The sequence below is a fragment of the Urocitellus parryii genome, chromosome 6, assembly GCF_045843805.1.
Source record: "Urocitellus parryii isolate mUroPar1 chromosome 6, mUroPar1.hap1, whole genome shotgun sequence".
Lineage (NCBI taxonomy): Eukaryota > Metazoa > Chordata > Mammalia > Rodentia > Sciuridae > Urocitellus > Urocitellus parryii.
This window is the reverse complement of record NC_135536.1, coordinates 133873112-133893242: the sequence shown is the minus strand read 5'-3', so window position 1 is coordinate 133893242 and position 20131 is coordinate 133873112. Positions and strand designations below refer to the sequence as shown.

The following is a 20131-nucleotide window of genomic DNA, read 5'->3' as shown; positions in this document are numbered from 1 at the left end:
GGTTGTTTCTGGTTTGGAGCTAACAAAACCTACTCTGAACATTCCTGTGTGTGTGTTGTTTTTTTTTTGTTTTGTTTTTTTTTTTTTAGTTGTAGTTGGATCCAATACCTTTATTTATTTTTATGTTGTGCTGAGGATTGAACTCAGGGCCTCGCACATGCTAGGCGAATGCTCACCATTGAGCCACAACCCCTGCCCATGTTTGTAAGTTTTGTGTAGCCATAATGATTTCATTTCTTGGGAAAACACGCAATGAATCAGGTGTATTATATAATAAATGTTTAACAGTTGAATAAACTGTTAAACTGTTTTCCAAAGTGGTTGTACCATTCAGCATTTCTCCAGCAGTGTTCCCAGTTTTTGCACATTGACATCAATACTTGGTATGGTCATCCTTTTTAATTTTGGGCATTCTCATATTAATAATGGTGTCTAATTGTGGCTGATGATGCTGAACATTTTTTTAATATGTTTGTCATCTGTATATCATCTTTGGACAAGTGACTATTCAAATCTTTTGCCCATTTAAAAAAAATTGAGATGTTTGCCTTAGTATTTGAAGAGTTCTTTATATATTCTAAATAAGTTGTGTCAGGTATAATCATCTCCCTCGTATCCATTAGGGAATGGTTCCAGGACTGCCTCAGATACCAAAATCCACAGATGCTTCTGTTCTTTATATAAAATGGTATAGTATTTACTATAATCTATATACATCCTCTCATAAACTTTAAATCATCTCTAAATTATTTATGATACTAATATAGTGTAGTTATTATATACATAGTTTTTATGTATTGTTCAGGAAATGGTAAGAAAGAATAGAACATATATGCTTTGTACAAATATAACCATTATAGAACATATATGCTTTGTACAAATATAATCATCATAGACATAACTACATGTCAGCAACAAAAATCACATTTTTTTCAAGTTTTCTATACATGGTTGATTAAATCCATAGATGGGGAACCTGTCGGATGGAATCTGTTCATATGGAGGTCTGACTGCACATGTTTTCAAATAAATATTCACCCATTCTGTTTATTTATTTATTTATTTTTGGTTATACTGGTTTAAGAAGCAAAAATTTTTAATTCAGTGAAGTCCAGTTTATTGATTTTATTTTATGATTTCTACTTTCGTGTCAAATGTAAAAAATATTTGCCAAACCAAAGACCACTGATATTTTCTCCTGTTTTCTACTAGAAGTTAAATAGTTGTAACTTTCATCCTTAGATTGTGATCCATTTTTGTTAAGTATTGTTTATGGTGTGAGGTAAAAGGGATTTTTAATGTTTTTAATTTCTTATTTTGCATATAAGTATCTTGTTGTTTTGTCAAAACTTGTTTTTTGGACTAATTTTTAAAATAATTTTCTGAGTGTTTTTTAAATTTTTTTTTATTAGTTGTATATGGAACACAATACCTTTATTTATTTTTATGTGGTGCTTAGATCAAATCCAGTGCCTCACATGTGGTAGGCAAGCGCTCTACCACTAAGCTACAACCTCAGCCCCTTGAGTGGTATTTTTGTTAAAAAATCAGCTGGCCATTTATGTGTGGTCTATTTCAGGAAGTATTCCAATGATCTATGTGTCAGTGTTTGTTTTCATTGCTGTAGTTTTGTAGTAAGTCATAAAATCAGATATTGTTAAGTCCTTGAACTTTACTTTTCAAATGGGTTTGGATCTTTTAGGTCCTTTGCATTTTCAAATCAATTTTAGACTCCAGTCTGTCAATTTTCAGAGAAAATTGATCAAGTTTTGATTGAGGTTGTTTTGAGTCTTTGGGATTAGTTTGGGATCTGAACAATATTGAGTCTTTTAACCTGTGAACACATCCATTTCTCATTTATTTAGACCTTGTTTAATTATTTGCAATATGGCTTTGTTTTCATTGCATGGATCTTTGCATACCTTTATCAGAATTATCTTTAAGTATTTTATATGCTTTTGAGATGGATGTAAGGCATTTCTTAAAATTTTTAATTTATATATAATTGTGCAAATAGATATACAGCAGTGTAAGATGTTGTACATAGAAGTTACATCATCTGTGAATCAAGACATTCCCAGTAATTTGTCTTTTCTTTTCAGCCTGGTTAGCTAGGGGCTTGTCAGCTCTTTCTTTGTGGGGGGTTGGGTGGGGGGGAATATATGCATGTATTTAATAATGAAACAGTTCATTCATTAACAACAAAAAATATAAAAATTCATGAGACCCCAGAACTATGGAAGAAAATGAGATATCAAGGAAAAAAAGCTGCTGACCCAGAAGGTAATATGATGAGCAAAGCAAAGGTAAATATGGCTTGGATAGTATTGAATGATTTGAAAAGGAGAAAGGCTGAAGAAGCAACCAGTTATCTGATTGCTTGGCAGCAAGCTGCCTTATAGAATACTGCACAGAATGGAGGCTATGTGCCAGAGAAAGGCAGGAGAGGAAAAGAAGAATGTATAACCCAGGGTAAACAGGTGGAAGAGAGAAGGAATTATGGAGATGACTCTAAGATCTTTTGATCCCTCTAAAGTCAGTGTCCTAAGTTTTTAGATGTGTTGGTCAAATTCTATAATCACAAGTAGCATTAGGCACCCATGAAGAAATGGTGGGGAAAGTAGTTTTTAAAAATAAAAAGGTGACATGGATTTTCCTTTACAGAGCTTATAACCTATATGAGGACACAACTTCTATGTATAAAACTACTATAAAATATATTTACAAAGTAACATACATACAAATAAATATACATATGACTAGCCAACATAGGAAAGCTAAGGGGTACTATGTAAATATTTACTTAGAAGTCCCTAGGAGAGTTGCTGAAGGCTTCCTAAAGGAAAAAATGTTGGATTTTTAAACGTAGTGTTAGTAGAGAGTAGGGCATGTGCAAAGATACAGAAAAATAAATATACCATGTTCAGTAAACAAGCTTGATCAGAGAGTCCCAATATATCTAGTTACGAAGTGAGTGTGATGAAACAGTAGAAGTCAGTTCAGTGAAAGACACTACAATGTTAGATCTGGTCCCTAAACAAAATGAATAAGGAATGAATGTTTTATCTAGGTAAGGATAAGTGGCCCCAAGTCCAGGACCAACTCCATTTCTCCCAAGTTTGGTATGCAAGAGACAGAAAGCAGCAGTCAAGAGAGTAGAGAAGCTCTCCGCTTCTGTGAGCAAATAGAAGGAACTGCTTTCTGCAAGAACTCCAAAGTGGCAAGTAGACCCTCAAGAGCAAAGAAGTTAAAAAAAACTCAAAAGAAATTCCTGTGCAGTGGCTCTATTTTATAATCCTAAGGCCAGCCAGATCGTGGTCATCTCAAGTTTTCAAGCAGAGCATACTTGACCCTTACTTCTAATTATTGGTGGGAAGCATATTATATATGCTTATTAAATTCTTTATTTTTGAATCCTACCATTTAAGAAATTTAAATGAGGATGAAAAGAGCCCCAATCTATAGAGAGTGTTCATGCCCCTGAAGAAGGACAAATCAGGAAGGTCCCCAAATCTCCCCTGTTCTTAAAGTGGAAAAGCAAATTATCACATCTTGAAAAGAGGCTGCTCTCAGCCAAAGCAAGTAAGACTTTTTTCTTCAAGCCTATTTATCTGAAGCTGTTGGGGGGGGGGGGGGAGTTTGGGCCAAGTGTTCAGTGGCAGCCAGAATCCCACTCTGTGTCATAGCAGTTCTGCTAGAAGGTGCTGGGTCCCTGTGATGTTAAAATCTACTGTTGGCGCCCAATCTTGATGCTGTTTGCCTTATTGTGGACATAGATAAACCCTGCTGGATCTTCCTGTATATTTCTTTGTGTTAATGAGGGCCTCTTCAACATTGCAGGCTGTTTCGCCTGAGTTTCCATGAATGTAAGTCATGCTCATGAGCAAAGGCCTTTCCTCCTTCTCTCTTCACATCCCTGTGGGACTCTAGGTCACCTTTATTCCCAGTTTTCATGAAAACCACATGCTAGAATGCTGGTGGGCATCCTCTAACCATGAGGCCAGGTGATTGAAGGTTTCATGTCTTGTAATGTCATATACCAGCAATGCTCCAACTGTTCCCCTGTAGTAGGAACAGGTGGAAGATGGAAGGATTCTTGCCTATCTGTATCCCAGATTTGCTGTTTGATTTGTTTTCCATCAATGTTGACCACGTGGGTCCCAAACTCCACACCTATTGTGAGGTCATGGACAGGCTGGGATTGCTTGCCTATAAGTTGCAGGAGGAGGCATGACTTCCCCACAACTGAAAGAGGAGGATGTATATGCAAGCATGAGGCCTAAGAACTTTCCAACTGTTAGACTCTGGGCATCTAGGACAGTTTTAATAATCTGTCAAAGAATGAGGTTTTGGTTTGATTTTTATTTTTCATTTTTAGTTTCATTGATTGCTGCTTATTTGTTTTTTCTCCTTTCTGTTTGCTTTTGCCTTTTTTTTTTTTTTTTTTTTTTTTTTTGGTACCAGGGATTGAGCCCTGGGGTGCTTAACCACTGAGCTTGCAATCCTTCTGCCTCAGCCTCCCCAGTTGCTGGGATTACAGGCATGAGCCACCATGCCTGGCTTTGCTGTTTTTAATGATTGAAAGAATTAGAATAATGTTTCATGAAGTGCAAAATCTAGATCTCAGAGTTCATAAATCAAATACTATTGCAACATAGCTATGCTCATTTGTAGGTGTTAACTGTTTTGCTTCACACTAGACCAACAGAGTTGAGGTAGTTGTAACACATTATAAGGCCCATAAAGCCTAAAATATTCACCTTCTGACCTTTGATAGGAAGAAAAATACCAACTTCTCATCTATTATATTTACCCACATTTACCCTTTTTTCCTCTTATATTCCAAGTTTCCTTGTGCTTGTGGAAAGGATTTTCAACTACAAAATCAATTTCTTTAATACAAATAGACTATTCCAATTATCTTAGAAGTAATTTGATCATTTTTTCCAAGTTTATTGCTATAAATTGTTCAGAATAATCCCTCCCCGCCCACCCCCACCCCCCTTCTCTTTTCAGCCCTGGGGATTGAACCCAGGGCATAATACACAGGAGTCAAGCATTCTGTCACTGAGTTACATCCTCAGTCTTTGTAATTTTTAAATTTTGAGCCAGGGTCTCACTAAGTTGTTCAGGCTTCTTATCCTCCTGCTTCAGCTTCCCAAGTAGTTGGGTTTACCCGTTTGCACTCTTACCACATCTTGCCCATATATTCCCTTTAATGCTTCAAGAATCTGTGTTGATGTCCTTTTTCTCATCCCAAGAGTCATAATTTGTGTATTATCTATTTTTTTCCTTATCAGTTTGGCACATTTACTGATTTTATTGAAATTCTTGAAGAACCAGCTTTTGAGTTTTTAAATTTCTTTAATTTTCACTTTCATTTCTTTTTTATTTATGTTTTGTTCTTTTCTCCTTCTTACTTTGAGATTAATTTATTCTTCCTTTGATGGGAAGCTTTTGTCATTAATTTGAAATCTTACTTTTTCTCCAGTGTAAGCATTAAGATATCAGTTTTACTCTTAAACACTGTTTTAGCTACATCCCATCATTTTTTTCATTTTCATTTAGTTCCATATACTTCCTAATTTCCCTTGTGATTTTTTTTTTGGTGGGGGGGTGGGTATTTAAACTTATGAATTATTTAGAAGTATATTTAGTTTTCAAATATTTGAAATTTTTTTTCTTTTTTGATCTTTGTTAGTGATCCTAATTTGCAGTTAGAGAACATACTTTGACAATAATTCTTAAATTTATTGACCCGTAGCTTCCTAAATGGTTTTCAGGCTGCATATTGGTGCCATATTAGTATTCCTAAAAAAAAAAAAAAAAACTACCCTATTGTTCTGAAATCAATATATTCTTTAATAAATTATTAGCTCTTGGAGCTGGAGTTGTGGCTCAGCAGTATGTGCTTGCCTAGCATGTGTGAGGCACTGGGTTCGATTCTTAGCACTGCATATAAATGAATAATATGAAGATCCATCAACATCTTAAAAAAAATTATCAGCTTTTCATCCTGGCACTTCAGGTCCTTCAGTTTGATCCTAACCTACTTTTCCCATATTAACTTCAATGATTTACTTTTCTGAATTCTTTTTCACCCAAGTTCTATTGGTTTCTCTTTCATCCTCTGATTAAGTATTATTCTTATCTTTCTTGTATTTTTATATTTAGTAGACCATTCTGTGATCATTTGAACATTAAATGGTACTCATTTTTCAGAACCTGGTTGTTCCTTCTTACTTTTTAAAAAATTGGTCCTTTTTGTTATGTATGACAGTAGAGTCTGTTTTGATAATTATACAAGCATGGAATATTCTAATTAGGACCCTAGTCTTGTGGATGTACATGATGGTGAGATTCACTATGGTTCTTCAAATTCTTGAAGGAAGAGAGACCCATAGTTTAAGCTTTCGATATTCTTGATAGGATCATATTACGCTTGCATGTAATAAAATTTATAAATGTTTATTGGTTTATTGATTTATTTTATCTTGGAAAAACGAGGATGTGCTACTCTTCTAGGCACTATGTTGGATTTCTTCCTTTCTTTTTGGCAGTTTAATTTTTGTAGTCTTGTACTGTCACAAAAAAATGTTGAAGTGTCCTGACTGCATTGACTGGAGAAACACTATGTTTGATAAGTAGAAATTTGTATTGTTGAATAATTCAGAAAGGAAACAAGACTTTTTTTTTTAACATTTCTTTCCCCATATTATTTCCCTCTTTTAAAAAATAGTTATTTGAGGTAAGTGACTATAGATTCTTTTTTTCAGACTTGCTCTCAAATATCATCACATATGCACCCTTAGTCCTTCAGAGCTGTTCTTCTAAAGTCACAGAAACTTTTGACTTTTTGTCCTTCCTGCCTCTTCAGACTGTACAAGGCCTACTTAAGGCAGTGCAGGTAAGTTTTTGATAATCAAAGTTAACTTGCCAAAAATGAGGTTTAAGTGTGTAATGGAAGTCTGATACATTTCTTTTTTTTTTAACTTTTTTTTTTTTTTTTAATTCTCTCTCTCTCTCTCTTTTTTTTTTTTTTTAAGAGAGAGTGAGAGAGAGGGGGACAGAGAGAGAATATTAACATTTATTTATTTTTTCTTAGTTCTCGGCAGACACACATCTTTGTTGGTATGTGGTGCTGAGGATCGAACCCGGGCCACACGCATGCTAGGCGAGCGCGCTACCGCTTGAGCCACATCCCCAGCCCCTGATACATTTCTTTATAAATATTAATGTCCACAAAATCCTATTTCCCTTGAGTCTTCTATAGAAAACTTTGTAGTAAAATGGTAAGAGTGCTGAGCTGGACTGTTTTCAATTTTATTCCTCTTCATAGCATTGTTTGCTCTCCATGGATTCATTTTCTTTTTTTTTTTTAAACATTTATTTTTTAGAAGTAGTTGGACACAATACCTTCATTTCATTTATATTTTTATGTGGTGCTGGGTTTGACCAGGGCCTTACACATGCTAGATGAACACTCTACCGATGAGCTACAATCCCAGCCCCTCCTTGGATTCATTTTCAAGTTTGTGAAGTAATTGAAATTCTCTTAAATTGTTGAATACAATGGTTTACAAATATCTTCAAAATCAGTTTCAATTTATTGTTTCATAGTATATGATTATCCTTATTAAATGTAATCAACATTAAAACATGTATATAAAACAGAACCAAAGTTCTTTATATAAGGCAAATGCTAACAATATTGAGAAGAAATGAGCTAAGCTAATAAATAAGCAAACTCATTCTGTTTTTTACCAGTAATTTTTCTTCCTTCAGCCACTTCTCAAAGTCAGCATGTCAATGAGAGACTCCTTGATACTTGTCCTTCGGAAGGCTATGTTTGCCAGGTATGTAGCATTCCTTGAAATCATAGGAAGTTATGCCTTCTAGTGTTGGGACTAAAAGTTGTCTTTGCCATCTCTCTGTATCACCTATTCACATGAAATTCCTAATCCACCAGAGCATGCTCATCCAATAAGGCATTGTGCTAAGTGTTCTATGTGCTTCTTTTCATTTAGTCTTTAGAGCAACCCTGTGAAGTGAAAAATGCTGCAGTTCCACTTCATAGACAAAGAAATTTAGGGTTAGAGAATATATAAGTAGCTTTCCAAAAGTCAAGCAGTAGTTGATGATGGAAGTAATTTAACATCAAAGCTTATGATCTCAAGTACTCTGCTGTACCACTCCTAGAATTAAGCTTCAGGAAAAAGTTTCATTGCCAAATTCCCTGAAATCTGAGCTGGCAACAGTTCCAAAGGGAATTTACGTATATTCTTAGTTAAGAATATATGTAAGAGGGCTGGAGACGTGGCTCAGCGGTAGCGCGCTCGCCTGGCATACGTGCGGCCCGGGTTCGATCCTCGGCACCACATACCAACAAAGATGTTGTGTCCGCCGAGAACTAAAAAATAAATATTAAAAATTCTCTCTCTCTCTCTCTCCTCTCTCACTCTCTCTTAAAAAAAAAAAAAAAAAAAGAATATATGTAAGAATATCGGTTTTCATGAACATCAGGATTGTGGTCGTGGACCAGGATGGTAATAAAGTATTCTAAAAATAAAGAGAGACAGTAATATGTAGAAAGCATTTCGTATTTGGAGAATAAGATGCCCAATTAATATCACATTAGCCATGTGATATTACAGATGTTCAGAGGAACACATGCTGCTATTATCTGTTCTAGAATTTGCCACAGTCTGGCTGGGCACAAAATCACGAGCCACTCACACCTTGTAGATTCAAACAGCAACTCTTTATTCCCGAACTCACACTGGGACTCTACACACGTTCTGGGCAAAATCCATACCTCCACTGGGCTCTGTATCCCAAAAAACTCTCTGAATCCCGCGCAAGAACTCAACGGGAACTCAAGGAGCCGACTTGCCCTATTCCCAGCAGGGTACACCTTAAACCTGGAACCACCCTAAACCCAAGGAGCAGGATACTCCCTATTCCCAGCAGGATCCTCCCTAAACCGGGATCCACCCTGGTCCTTGAGCAGGGTCACCTTTCTCATGCAATGTCACTGCAAATGACCTGGGTCCAATATGGAGAGTCCTTCCTCTAAGCAACATTGGGTAGGCTGACAAGGAAATTACAATGCGTCATTCCTACTTGGCAATGGCTCTCAGCAAGAATTGTCAGTTTTGTGTTACTCCTCACCAAACCGAAAATGCATGTTGTAGAATGTGTAACATGAGTTAATCATGGAGCCTCAGCCTATAGAAGAATGTGTCATTTTTCTGGATAGAAGGTTTACATAGCACAAAGTATTGCACTCCTCTGTGAAGAAAGGGAGCCTGTGAAGAGAAGCACTCCTTTGGACACAGAAAAACAAGCAATTTCCTTTGCCATTCAGTACTTTCATTTGAGTTAGCAGCCGATTGTATGACCTCCCATCACTCTACTTCATACCCAATAAGGAGTTGAGAGCAGGTTGGAAGAAAGTACAGATAAAGGCACTAGGTGAAGAAGATAATGAAAAAAAAATTGGCTGTGTTTGTGTATTGCTAATTGCTTTAAATAGCTGATGTGTTAATTTGAGAAAATATAAATTCAGATTGTTTTGTGCTTTTTTTTTTTTTTTGGCATCAGGGATTAAACTCAAGGGCACTCAACCACAGAGCGATATCCTCGCTCCTATTTTGTATTTTATTTAGAAATAGGGTCTCGCTGAGTTGTTTAGCACCTCATGGTTGCTGAGGCTGGCTTTGAACTCCTGATCCTCCTGCTTCAGCCTCCCAAGCTGCTGGGATTATAGGCCTGTGCCACTGTGCCCGGCTTTTGCTTCATTCTTTATATATGTATTCTTTTTCTGCATGGGACTCACTGGATATTCATATTTCCTGTAAAATTAATGCTATTTGTTAACCTCTGTCTATGTATTCCTGAGCTAGCCAGCTTGATGCCCGAAAATCTGCAGTTGCTGGGTTTTTGCTGCTCCTGAAGAACTTTAAAGTTTTAGGCAGCCTGTCATCCTCTCAGTGCAGTCAGTCTATTGGCATCAGTCAGGTAAGGATTGTACACACTGACTTTTAGTTTGAGCATTAAAGCAGAAGCCAATAATATGAAAACTACTTTTAAAAAATTCCTATTATGGTTTTAAGAACCTATTGTGAAACTGAGTTCTGTCATGAAGATGATGATGGTTGTGGTATCAGTTACTACTTACCTCAATAATTATTTTATATTAATTTTATATTGTTGATAATACTTGTGATCTGTTGGGTTAAATAAAACACTGAAACTTACTTCAAGCCAGGTACAGTGGTGTATACCTGTAATCCTAGCAATTTAGAAGGCTGAGGCAGGTGGATTGTGAGTTCAGACCCTAACTTAGTGAGACCCTAAGCAACTCAGACCCTTTCTCGAATACAATAAAAAAAAAAATAGGGCTGGGGATATGGCTCAATGGTTAAGCCCCACTGGCTTTAATCCTTGGACCTCCCCCTCCCCCCCCCCAAAAAAAAAAAAAAAAACAACTTACTACATCCTTTTACTTTTCTGATGTGGCTACTAGAAATTTTTAAATTATATAAGTAGCTTATATTTGTGGTTCATAGTATCGTTATTGAATATCCTTGTTCTAAACACTGTTAAAGTATTTATTATCGTTTAATCTTAATTGTCATTGTCTGAGGCTTGTTATTATTGTACCCATTTTTAAAATAAGTATATTTGATTTGCACCACTAAACCATGTAATCTGAGAAAATGAAACTTTATAGTAATTTCATAATCTGAGCTTTGGAGCAATAAAATTGACTTCATGATTTCAATGATATCTTATAGAGTTGATAAATAGACATAATTAGCATTTTTATTAGGAATCTTTTATTGCTCTAGTATAACTGTATAAAACCTGTCAGTAACATACAGTTTAAATTAAATATGAAGCATAATGGGTGTCATTATTTATTTGTACCCCGTTTATTGTTCCCATTTTAAGGATAAGGAAACTAAGACTGATAGAGGTTAAATAACTTGCCCAAAGTTATTTATTTGTTTATTTATTGCTTTAGGGAATGTTCATGAACTCAGGGTCTCACACATGATAGGCAAGCTCTCTGATCCTGAGCTATACCCCCAGCCCCCAAGGTTATATTTATGTAACCAGTAAAGGGTAGAACTAGGATTTGACTTCAGATGGTATGAGCTACCTAACTGTATCTGAAGTAAAGATTAAGAAATTCTTTGTACTTGCTAGTTTTATTTGAAGTCAAAAAAGAATATCAGTTCTTTGTCATGTCCATTTCTAAACAAAAGTCTCTTCCTCTGAACATCTCGAATTTGTGGAAGAGGTAGATTCTTTTAGCTACTAAAGGTATTTCAGGAAGTCTTAGGCCTTTTAAATAAAATCATGTACATTCTGATTGCTATATTCTAGTAATATAAGATTATTAATGCTTCCTAGCAGCTGACATTGTCAAGGAAACCTAAGGAACAGGGGGAAAAAGGTTAATTTTGTTAAAATACTTGAAAATTCTTTTATCTCAGTTTAGAGTAAGAGCAACACCACTGTATAAATTAAATATGAAGAATGGTGTCATTTGTCCCCCATTTATCCTTCCCATTTTAGGTATAAGGAAACTAATTGATAGAGGTTAAATAACTTGCCCATGGTTATTTATTTGTTTGTTTATTGCTTTAGGGGATGTTCATGAACATAGTGATTTTAGTGTCTGCCTCATTTCTGGGTTTTAGCATAGAGAAAGCTCAGTCTATGTTTCTTTGAACAAGAATATAGTCTCATTTTACTCCTTAATGAAAACTATCTTAGTAAGATGGACATGAACTAGGCTCTCTTCCTTTTAGGTTCATGTGGATATTCATAGCCGTTACAATTCTGTTGCCAATGAAACTTTTTGCCTTGAGATCATGGATAGTTTGAGGAGATGCTTAGGCCAGCAGGCTGATGTTCGACTTATGCTTTATGAGGTAAGTCAGTAGAATGGAAGGAATGTAGCAAGCCTACCCATCCCCAACTAAGAAATTAATTTTTTTCTTGGATACAAAAATACATGAGTCATGCCCTTATACAGTTAGGACCAATAGATTGTGATAGTCAAAAAATTAACATAAGAAATCATAAATGTTGCTACATCTTAACTTTTAATTTGAAATATTTAAATGTACATTAACTTGCTAGTCTTTTAAGACCAAGCTTGACATTTGTAACTTCTTGTTCCTCATATAAACAATACCCTTAATTTATTGCCTATAATTTCAAATTTTTGTTTACTTAAAGTGCTAAAAAACCTGAATATACTCTAGACACAGACTTAGTACAGAAACCTTTTAGATGGGTTTAGTTGTTTCCCTAGCTTTTTAAATTTGCTTATTACCTAATCATCAGAAATTGGTTTTTAAAGTCTTTCTAAAATATTCAGCTTAGTTTTTATCAGAACAAGGTTTCTCTTTTTTGCATTTGGTTTCTAGCTGTTTATAGAATATATGATTAAATTACATAATTGTAAAGGCAGTACGATTGCCAAAAATAGTGGACAGTTAAAACTACTGACTTGTATTAGCATGTAACTCAGCTAGTGGGAACAGAAGTATGTGGTATGGAGGTACATTTCTAGCATTAAGTAAGTCATATTTCAGCACATGTTTCATGGAAGGAATAAAGAGCATTAGATACTCTAAACAAGTACATTAAGTAGAAGTTATTTCACAGAGCAGCTATTATAATACCTTCATTTGTCATCTTAAAATAGAGTTACAGGAGTTGCCAGGCACTGAATTTTTTTAGCTTATTGTAGAACATACAGAGAGAATATAAAAATGCTATGTTGTAGTATTGCTAATCCCACCATTCGTATATACATATTTATGCAAAATTGAAATGAGATTTATATAGTTTTTATCTCAACATTATGTTGTAATCATTTTCCCACTTCATTAAATTCTTTGACAACATATTTATTTATTTCTGTGGAACTGGGGGGGGATCCAGGAACAGTTTACCACTGAGCTGAGCTACATTCCCAGGCCCTTTTTAAAAATTGGTTTTTGTTTTTGAGACAGAGTCTTACTAAGTTGTCAAGGTTGGCCTTAAATTTGCAATCCTCCTGCCTCTCAGCCTCTTTGAGTACCTGGGATTACAGGTGTGCTCCACAGTGTCCATCTGACAACATGATTTTTAATGCCAAATTATATATTTTTAAAATATAGAGTATTTTAAACTTATTTTGGAGCATTTCTGATGTTTGTAGTTGTTTTAGTATGAATGAATGTTTGACCACATTCTGGGTCAAAGATTAGTCTCATGGCACACCTTTGCAAGCACTATTATTTTTATTTTTAATTATAATTTTCTTTCCAGGGAGCAGAGAGTGCTAGGGATCAAACCCATGGCCTTGCACTTGCTAGGCAAGCATTCTACCTAAATCTATTTTTTCCCCCTTTGAGGGTATCTAGTGTTTTTATGTAGAGTCTATATTCTTTCTATGAACATTCACTAACATTTTCTCCAAATTAGGATTTTTTGCTTTGGCTTTTTTTTTTTTTTGTTTAGTTACTTAATTCCTCTGGAATTTGTTTTAACATTATAAGGAGCTAACTCTTCCCCCTCAGGTTAACCAGTTGTTCGGTTGCCTCCTTTATGTGTACTATTATGTTTGTGTGCTAGCCCTTTATTTTGCTTATATATTTCAGTGCCAAGACAAGCATCTTTTTATTATTATTAAGCTTTATAAAATATATTAATGCCTACTAGGGGCAAATCTTCCATCATTTCATTGCTTTTCTTGAAATAAAAAGTTTTGGTCAATTATTATTTGCTTCTTCTCAGAGATGAGCTGTACAACCTCTTTGGCAGGTTCCAAAAAACTCCCCAGAAGTGTAGTCTGAGTGGTTTTTAACAATATTGGGAAATTTCAGATAGAAGAAAAAAAAAAGATCATGTATATTTGGGTATTTAGGGCCTTGAAGCCCTATAAACTAAGTGGGAAGAATGTCCTAAAAGGCCACTAATACAGGATGAGTAAAAAGAATAGAAGCTTAGAACATCCCTGACTTTGAAGGGGGAGAGTACTCCAAAGCCATATTGACCCTTTGCTTAAAAATTATGAGAATTTAAGACTCATTGTCACACACGTGTAAATCCCAGCAGCTCAAGAAGCTATGACAGGAGGATCATGAAGTTTAAGTCAGCCTCAGCACTTAGAGAGGCACTTAGCAACTCAGCGAGACCCTGTCTCTAAATAAAATATAAAAAATATCTGGGGATGTCTCTCAGTGGTTAATTGCCTCTGGACTGAATCCCTGGTACCCCCCCCCCAAAAAAAAATGTGAGAATTATGGTGAGATCTTTAACCCAGTTCATGGTAATCAGAGATCTCTTACTGCAGACAAATAATCTAAATTTTCTAAACCATTTTCCCTCTAGCAAATAGAGTTTTCATCTTTATCAAAGAACTAAAAGTAGGATTAAAATAGTATTTTAAAATTATGATTATTTAAACATTATTTTTGTTAAAGAGCTTATTTATTCTCTGCTGCTTCTAGGGTTTCTATGATGTTCTTCGAAGGAACTCTCAACTGGCTAATTCAATCATGCAGACTCTGCTATCACAGGTAAAATGTATTTATGTACATCACAGGGAAATCGGTGAGACTTTGAGAGGCAATTGAATTTTTCTAGACTTTTCAAAACACAAAATAATTCCTAAGTAATACACTGTGTTGCCTGTGGTATGTCATGCTCTTCTGGGTTGTTTTATGTCAATTACCACTTACTACCTACCATATTGCCACCATTTAACTGTTAGCCCTGTGAATTAGCAATCTACATCCTAAGTCAGAGACCTTTTGAAGAACTATTTACAAATGCTGTTAGCATTTATATCTGTATGTTTTATTTCTAAAAGAAAGAAGAAATCTACAGTAAATAGAGCAGAATGTCGACATCTGTTCAATCCAAGTGACACGTACATGGATAACTGTTAGGTTATTTTCTGTATTTTTTAATTTAAAAAAGATTTTTAAAATTATGAAATATTTCAAAAGACCATCAAGATGACAATTCAGGTGGAAAATATCTGGTGTAAATAAGACCTTTTTACTTTTGACGTTAATGAGAAGAATTCAGGTGGAAAATATCTGGTGTTAACAAGACCTTTTTACTCTTCAATATTAATTAAGCACTAATTTGAATCTTTATTAAGATACAATTCATATGCCAGTAATTGTTACTGTTCTCTTATCAGAAGGGTTGTTGTAGACCCTTAGTCCATCATTTTAGTAGAAAATAAGCATGTGTGCTTGCTTACTAGTTTTGTCATTGTTCTGTGATAATTCTGAAGAAGCTCCATTTGAAATTAAGTTCTCAATGGGTGGAGATAATTGGAAGGTCCTTTGCTATCCAAAAGCTTTTCACTGGGCCTTCACATTGATCCTGTATAAAACTTAGATCCTGATTAATAATATCTATCTTTCAAATTATAATAATTAAGCTTTAGTCCCATACTTACCAGAAATATAAAATTATGTTTGAAGGAAGAGGAGTGCTTCACAATTGAGGTTAAAATACAGATTTGAAAAGGAAAAGGAAAAAAAAAAAAAAGAATAATAGCCAGCATTTGTTTTTCAGTTCTGTTGTATGTCAAGTAGTGGATTAAAGCTCTTTACATCTGTTGTCATGTTTAATCTTTATATAGCATTCATATTAACAGTATGCTTATTTTTCAAATGAGGAACCAAGGTATAAATAACTTTATCAAAATCAGTAATAAGTGGTGGTTCTGGTATTTTGGGCTCAACTAGTCTAACTCTAGAGCCTATATTCTTAAATACCACACTATACTGAAAATGCTAATTTCCCGTGCAAGTTTAGGAATTGGTGTGAAGGAGTGTGCTGGAAGTGAAATAGGAAAGATGCCTCTTATCAGTACTATGCTTGAAGCAAGGGCCAAAGGATCTAGTTGAGACAAAGCAATACAAATTCTGCTGGACTGTTCTTTAGACTTAAGAATTGTGTCTTAGAAGGCATAAGATATGAAATAATCTTTATCTTGACCAGTTTAAAAATGCAAAATGTAGCTGGGCATGGTGGTGCCCAGATCTTCTATAGGCAGGAAGATCACAAGTTCAAGTTCAGCTGTAGCAACATGGTGGACCCTTTCTCAAAATAAAAAAGGACTGAGGTGGTAGCTCAGTGGTAAGGTTTCCCCTGAATTCAATCCCCAGTTCCAAAAAATAAAAATTAAAAAAAAAGTGAAAAAAGTATTAATGAACAGTGATGACTTTTTTTTTCCCCCTTGCTATACACAGTTAAAACAGTTCTATGAGTCAAAACCTGATGTGCTGCCTCCTCTGAAATTAGAAGCTTGTATTCTGACCCAGGGAGATCAGATCTCTCTACAAGAACCATTGGTGAGATTTTTATTCCTCCTATAACCATTATTTTTTACTGATAATGGTAGAATTGATCTTCAGAAAGATCATGGCATCTACCGAATCAAGGAACATCTTATCTGTTAATATGTACATTAAATAAGTGTATTTAAATAAGTATTTATCTCCATTATTTCAGAATGGGGATGTCACCCAGGAGTAGATGAATCCAGAGACCTGCTTAGTTGGAGAAAGTACATGGTTTAGGTTGAGCTAGATTGGAGCTCTGTCAGACCTTCAAAGGATCTAGGATGGGTTGTTCTTCATGTTACCTGGTATTAGAAAGACATAAAAAAGAACAAAAATTGAAATTTCCTGCCCCAGAGACCTAGAACTCGTGGCAGTAGGGAGGGAAGTCTTTCAGTTGTCATAACCTGTCTTGATGTGCATTTTGTTTCCAACTTAAGATGCTTCCTCAACATAAAATGGGACTCAAGGGAATTAGAAACCATTTAACTTCACAACCTGGCTCCAGGATTTTTTCTATCAAACTAATGACAATATATCTGATGTTGCATTCTGAAATGTCAGCTACTTATGAGACCAGTTTCTTTGAGAAAGTTCTGTTAAACAATGCCTGTTAGTTCAATTAAGTTTTCCCAGTTTTTTAAATTCAGATAGACTTGATTTGTAATGCCAACAAATAACTTACTTAAGCTTTCTGAAGAATTATTTACTGATTTTCGGTAGCGTCTTGGGTTATCCCTTAACTCATAAGAATATTATTTACTTATTTTTCTTCTACAGGATTATCTGCTGTGTTGTATTCAGCATTGTTTGGCCTGGTATAAAAGTAGAGTGGTGTCAGTGCAACAGGGAGATGAGGAGGAAGAAGAAGAGGGATTCTACCAAGAACTAGATGATATATTGGAGTCTATTACTAATAGAATGATTAAGAGTGAGCTGGAAGACTTTGAACTGGTAATGGCTAAGTCCTCCATGTATTGAATAATGTAGTTACTGTTATTAATAAGTTAATGTATTAATATTTATCTTATGGTTTTAGGATAAATCAGCAGATTTTTCTCAGAGCACTGGTATCGGCATCAAAAATAGTATCTCTGCATTTCTTGTGATGGGAGTTTGTGAGGTTCTAATAGAATATAATTTCTGCATAAGTAATTTCAGGTAAGATATTATTGTGATTCCACTTGTAGTTTGAATATATCATGAATACAAATGGATATGATTTTTTAACTCTTCACAATATGGTTAGGCACTAAATAGACCACAGACTATAATATCTTTTAAACAGAAATCTAGCCTAAGCCAGGCACGGTGGCACATACCTGTAATCCCAGCAGCTTTGAGAGGCTGAGACAGGAGGATCGAAAGTTCAAAGCCAGCCACAGCAATGGCGAGGCACTGAGCAACTCAGTGAGACTCTCTCTCTAAATAAAATATAGAATAGGGCTAGGGATGTGGCTCAGTGGTTGAGTGCCCCTGAGTTCAATCCCCAGTACCAAAAAAAAAAGAAAGAAAGAAAGAAAAAGAATTCTAGCCTAAGACCAAACTATTTTCTTTCTATCAGAGAACATTGAAGAATATGCCAGGCAGGAATGTTGTCTTCTAGCAGGCTTTAATTTATTCAAAACTCACCAGACCTTGAACTCAAGTACTCCTCATTTTAATAGAAATTTTTATTAGTGCTAGTGTTGGACTTATATGTTCTGCTTTGACAAAGTATAAATAAGGGGGAAGGGGATCTAGATAGATCAGTGTATGAGTGAGAGTGCTATGTTTATGTTAATGACGGTCCACTCATTTATAATGTTATATCTAAAATATGACATTTTAAGAAGCGTTGTGAGGGCTGGGGATGTGGCTCAAGCGGTAGCGCGCTGGCCTGGAATGCGTGAGGCCCGGGTTCGATCCTCAGCACCACATACCAACAAAGATGTGTCCGCCGAGAACTAAAAAAAATAAATATTAAAAATTCTCTCTCTCTCCTCTCTCACTCTCTCTTTAAAAAAAAAAAAAAAAAGAAGTGTTGTGATTTCCTTATTATGTGTAACATCAAACCATAATTCTGATCTTTGTCTGTTCCTTTTACGCAGTAAGAATAAGTTTGAGGAGGTTCTGAGCTTATTCATGTGTTACAAGAAACTCTCTGACATCCTTAGCGAAAAAGCTGGTAAAGGCAAAGCTAAAATGACCAACAAAACAAATGATAGTTTTTTGTCCATGAAATTTGTTTCTGATCTTCTTACTGCTCTTTTCAGGTAAGGTTCTAATTGATTGTTTAAAGACGACAGCCTAGTAAAGATAATTCTTCATGTGCAGGTTCACTTGTATTAGTTTAGATTCACAAATATTGCTATATATATAGTAAGAAATGTAAGGAGGCTTAAATTTTCTTAAAATGAAAGCTGGACAATCACAAGTAGGCATTTTAAAGAGGCGCTTTAAATTATTAAAAGCAGAAACAATGGACTAACTAGAGAGATGAATGCCAATAGTATTATAAGAAAATCTATTTAAACTTAGACATTTAAATTTTATCAAAGTAAGAATTATAGGAGAGAGAAAAAAACAGACACTAAGAATGATTGTAAAAGAACAACCATGGCAGTAACTCTAGCAAAGGCTTTCATAGAGTCTGCCATTTAAAACTTGCTGGCTGCTGCTGTTCTTCCCTAGAAAGCCTAATTGCAGATCCTAGTAGCAATAGTGGAATCTTTTCCCCATGCTCTTTCTCTCTCTTTCTAGGGATAGTACCCAAAGTCACGAAGAGAGCCTGTCAGTTCTGAGGTCCAACAATGAGTTCATGCGCTATGCAGTGACTGTTGCTCTGCAGAAGGTGCAGCAGCTAAAAGAAACAGGACATGTTAGTGGCCCCGATGGCCAAAACCTAGACAAGATCTTTCAGAACCTCTGTGACATAACTCGGTAAGCCACTTACTGTCTCAAACTTGTTGACTTATCTGCCATGGATTCTTCAAGAGAGGAATGTGAATGAAGGTGATTTGAGGTTGGACATGCCTAAAGAGCAAAAGTACAATCACTGAAGTTGGTTTTTTTCCTAATCCTACTTTGGTATAGGTTGTTAGTCGTGTAAAAAAGAGGTCAGGATATTATTAAATGATGAACAAATGATTTCATCAGGGTTGGAAATGTAGCTCAATGGTAAAGTGCTTGCCTAGTCTGCTTAAGTTGCAGGATTCCCTCCCCAGCACAGCCAAAACAAAATGATTGGTCAAGTCGGCATAATAATTCTAAATTAAGTGTTCCTGACAAAGACCCAGAATACATAAAGTGGGCGAGGCTGAGAGGGACAATAAAATTGAAGACAAATTCTTTTTTTTAAAATATTTTTTTAAATTGTAGATGGACACAGTACATTTATTTTATTTATTTGTTTTTATGTGGTGCTGAGGATCGAAACCAGTGCCTCACATGTGCTAGGCAAGCATCTACCACTGAGCCACAACCCCAGCCCTGAAGATAAACTTTTTATTAGTCATTTCTCAGTAATGAGCAAGACTAGTAGATGGAAAATCAGGAAATAAAAGACCTTAACAATATCGTCTTACAGTTTGACTTAATTGACCTAAATCACTCATCAACAGCTTCCAAGTACACAGTCTTTTTATGTATGCATGATTCAGTTACCAAGTTGTACTTTGGACCATAAAATAAACCAGAAATTTTTAAAAATAGAGATTAGTTGGTTCTCTAACCACATAGAACTAAACAAAAAAGATATTGGGGTAATCCTCATATAT

The 20131-nt window shown here is 35.3% G+C and overlaps 1 protein-coding gene and 1 pseudogene across 1 annotated transcript in view; one reads left to right on the top strand and one right to left on the bottom strand.

Moving 5' to 3' along the window:
• Positions 1-20131, top strand: part of Fanci (FA complementation group I) — a 71936-nt gene that overhangs the window by 36115 nt on the left and 15690 nt on the right. Inside the window, exons 15-24 of the mRNA XM_026388100.1 lie at positions 6777-6907; positions 7786-7856; positions 9906-10020; positions 11823-11945; positions 14520-14588; positions 16284-16385; positions 17154-17327; positions 17413-17534; positions 18464-18628; positions 19116-19295. Of these exons, the coding sequence (XP_026243885.1) occupies positions 6777-6907; positions 7786-7856; positions 9906-10020; positions 11823-11945; positions 14520-14588; positions 16284-16385; positions 17154-17327; positions 17413-17534; positions 18464-18628; positions 19116-19295 (1252 nt within the window). The remainder of the gene's footprint in view (positions 1-6776; positions 6908-7785; positions 7857-9905; positions 10021-11822; positions 11946-14519; positions 14589-16283; positions 16386-17153; positions 17328-17412; positions 17535-18463; positions 18629-19115; positions 19296-20131) is intronic.
• Positions 3728-6402, bottom strand: LOC113182271 (ras-related protein Rab-2B pseudogene; annotated as a pseudogene).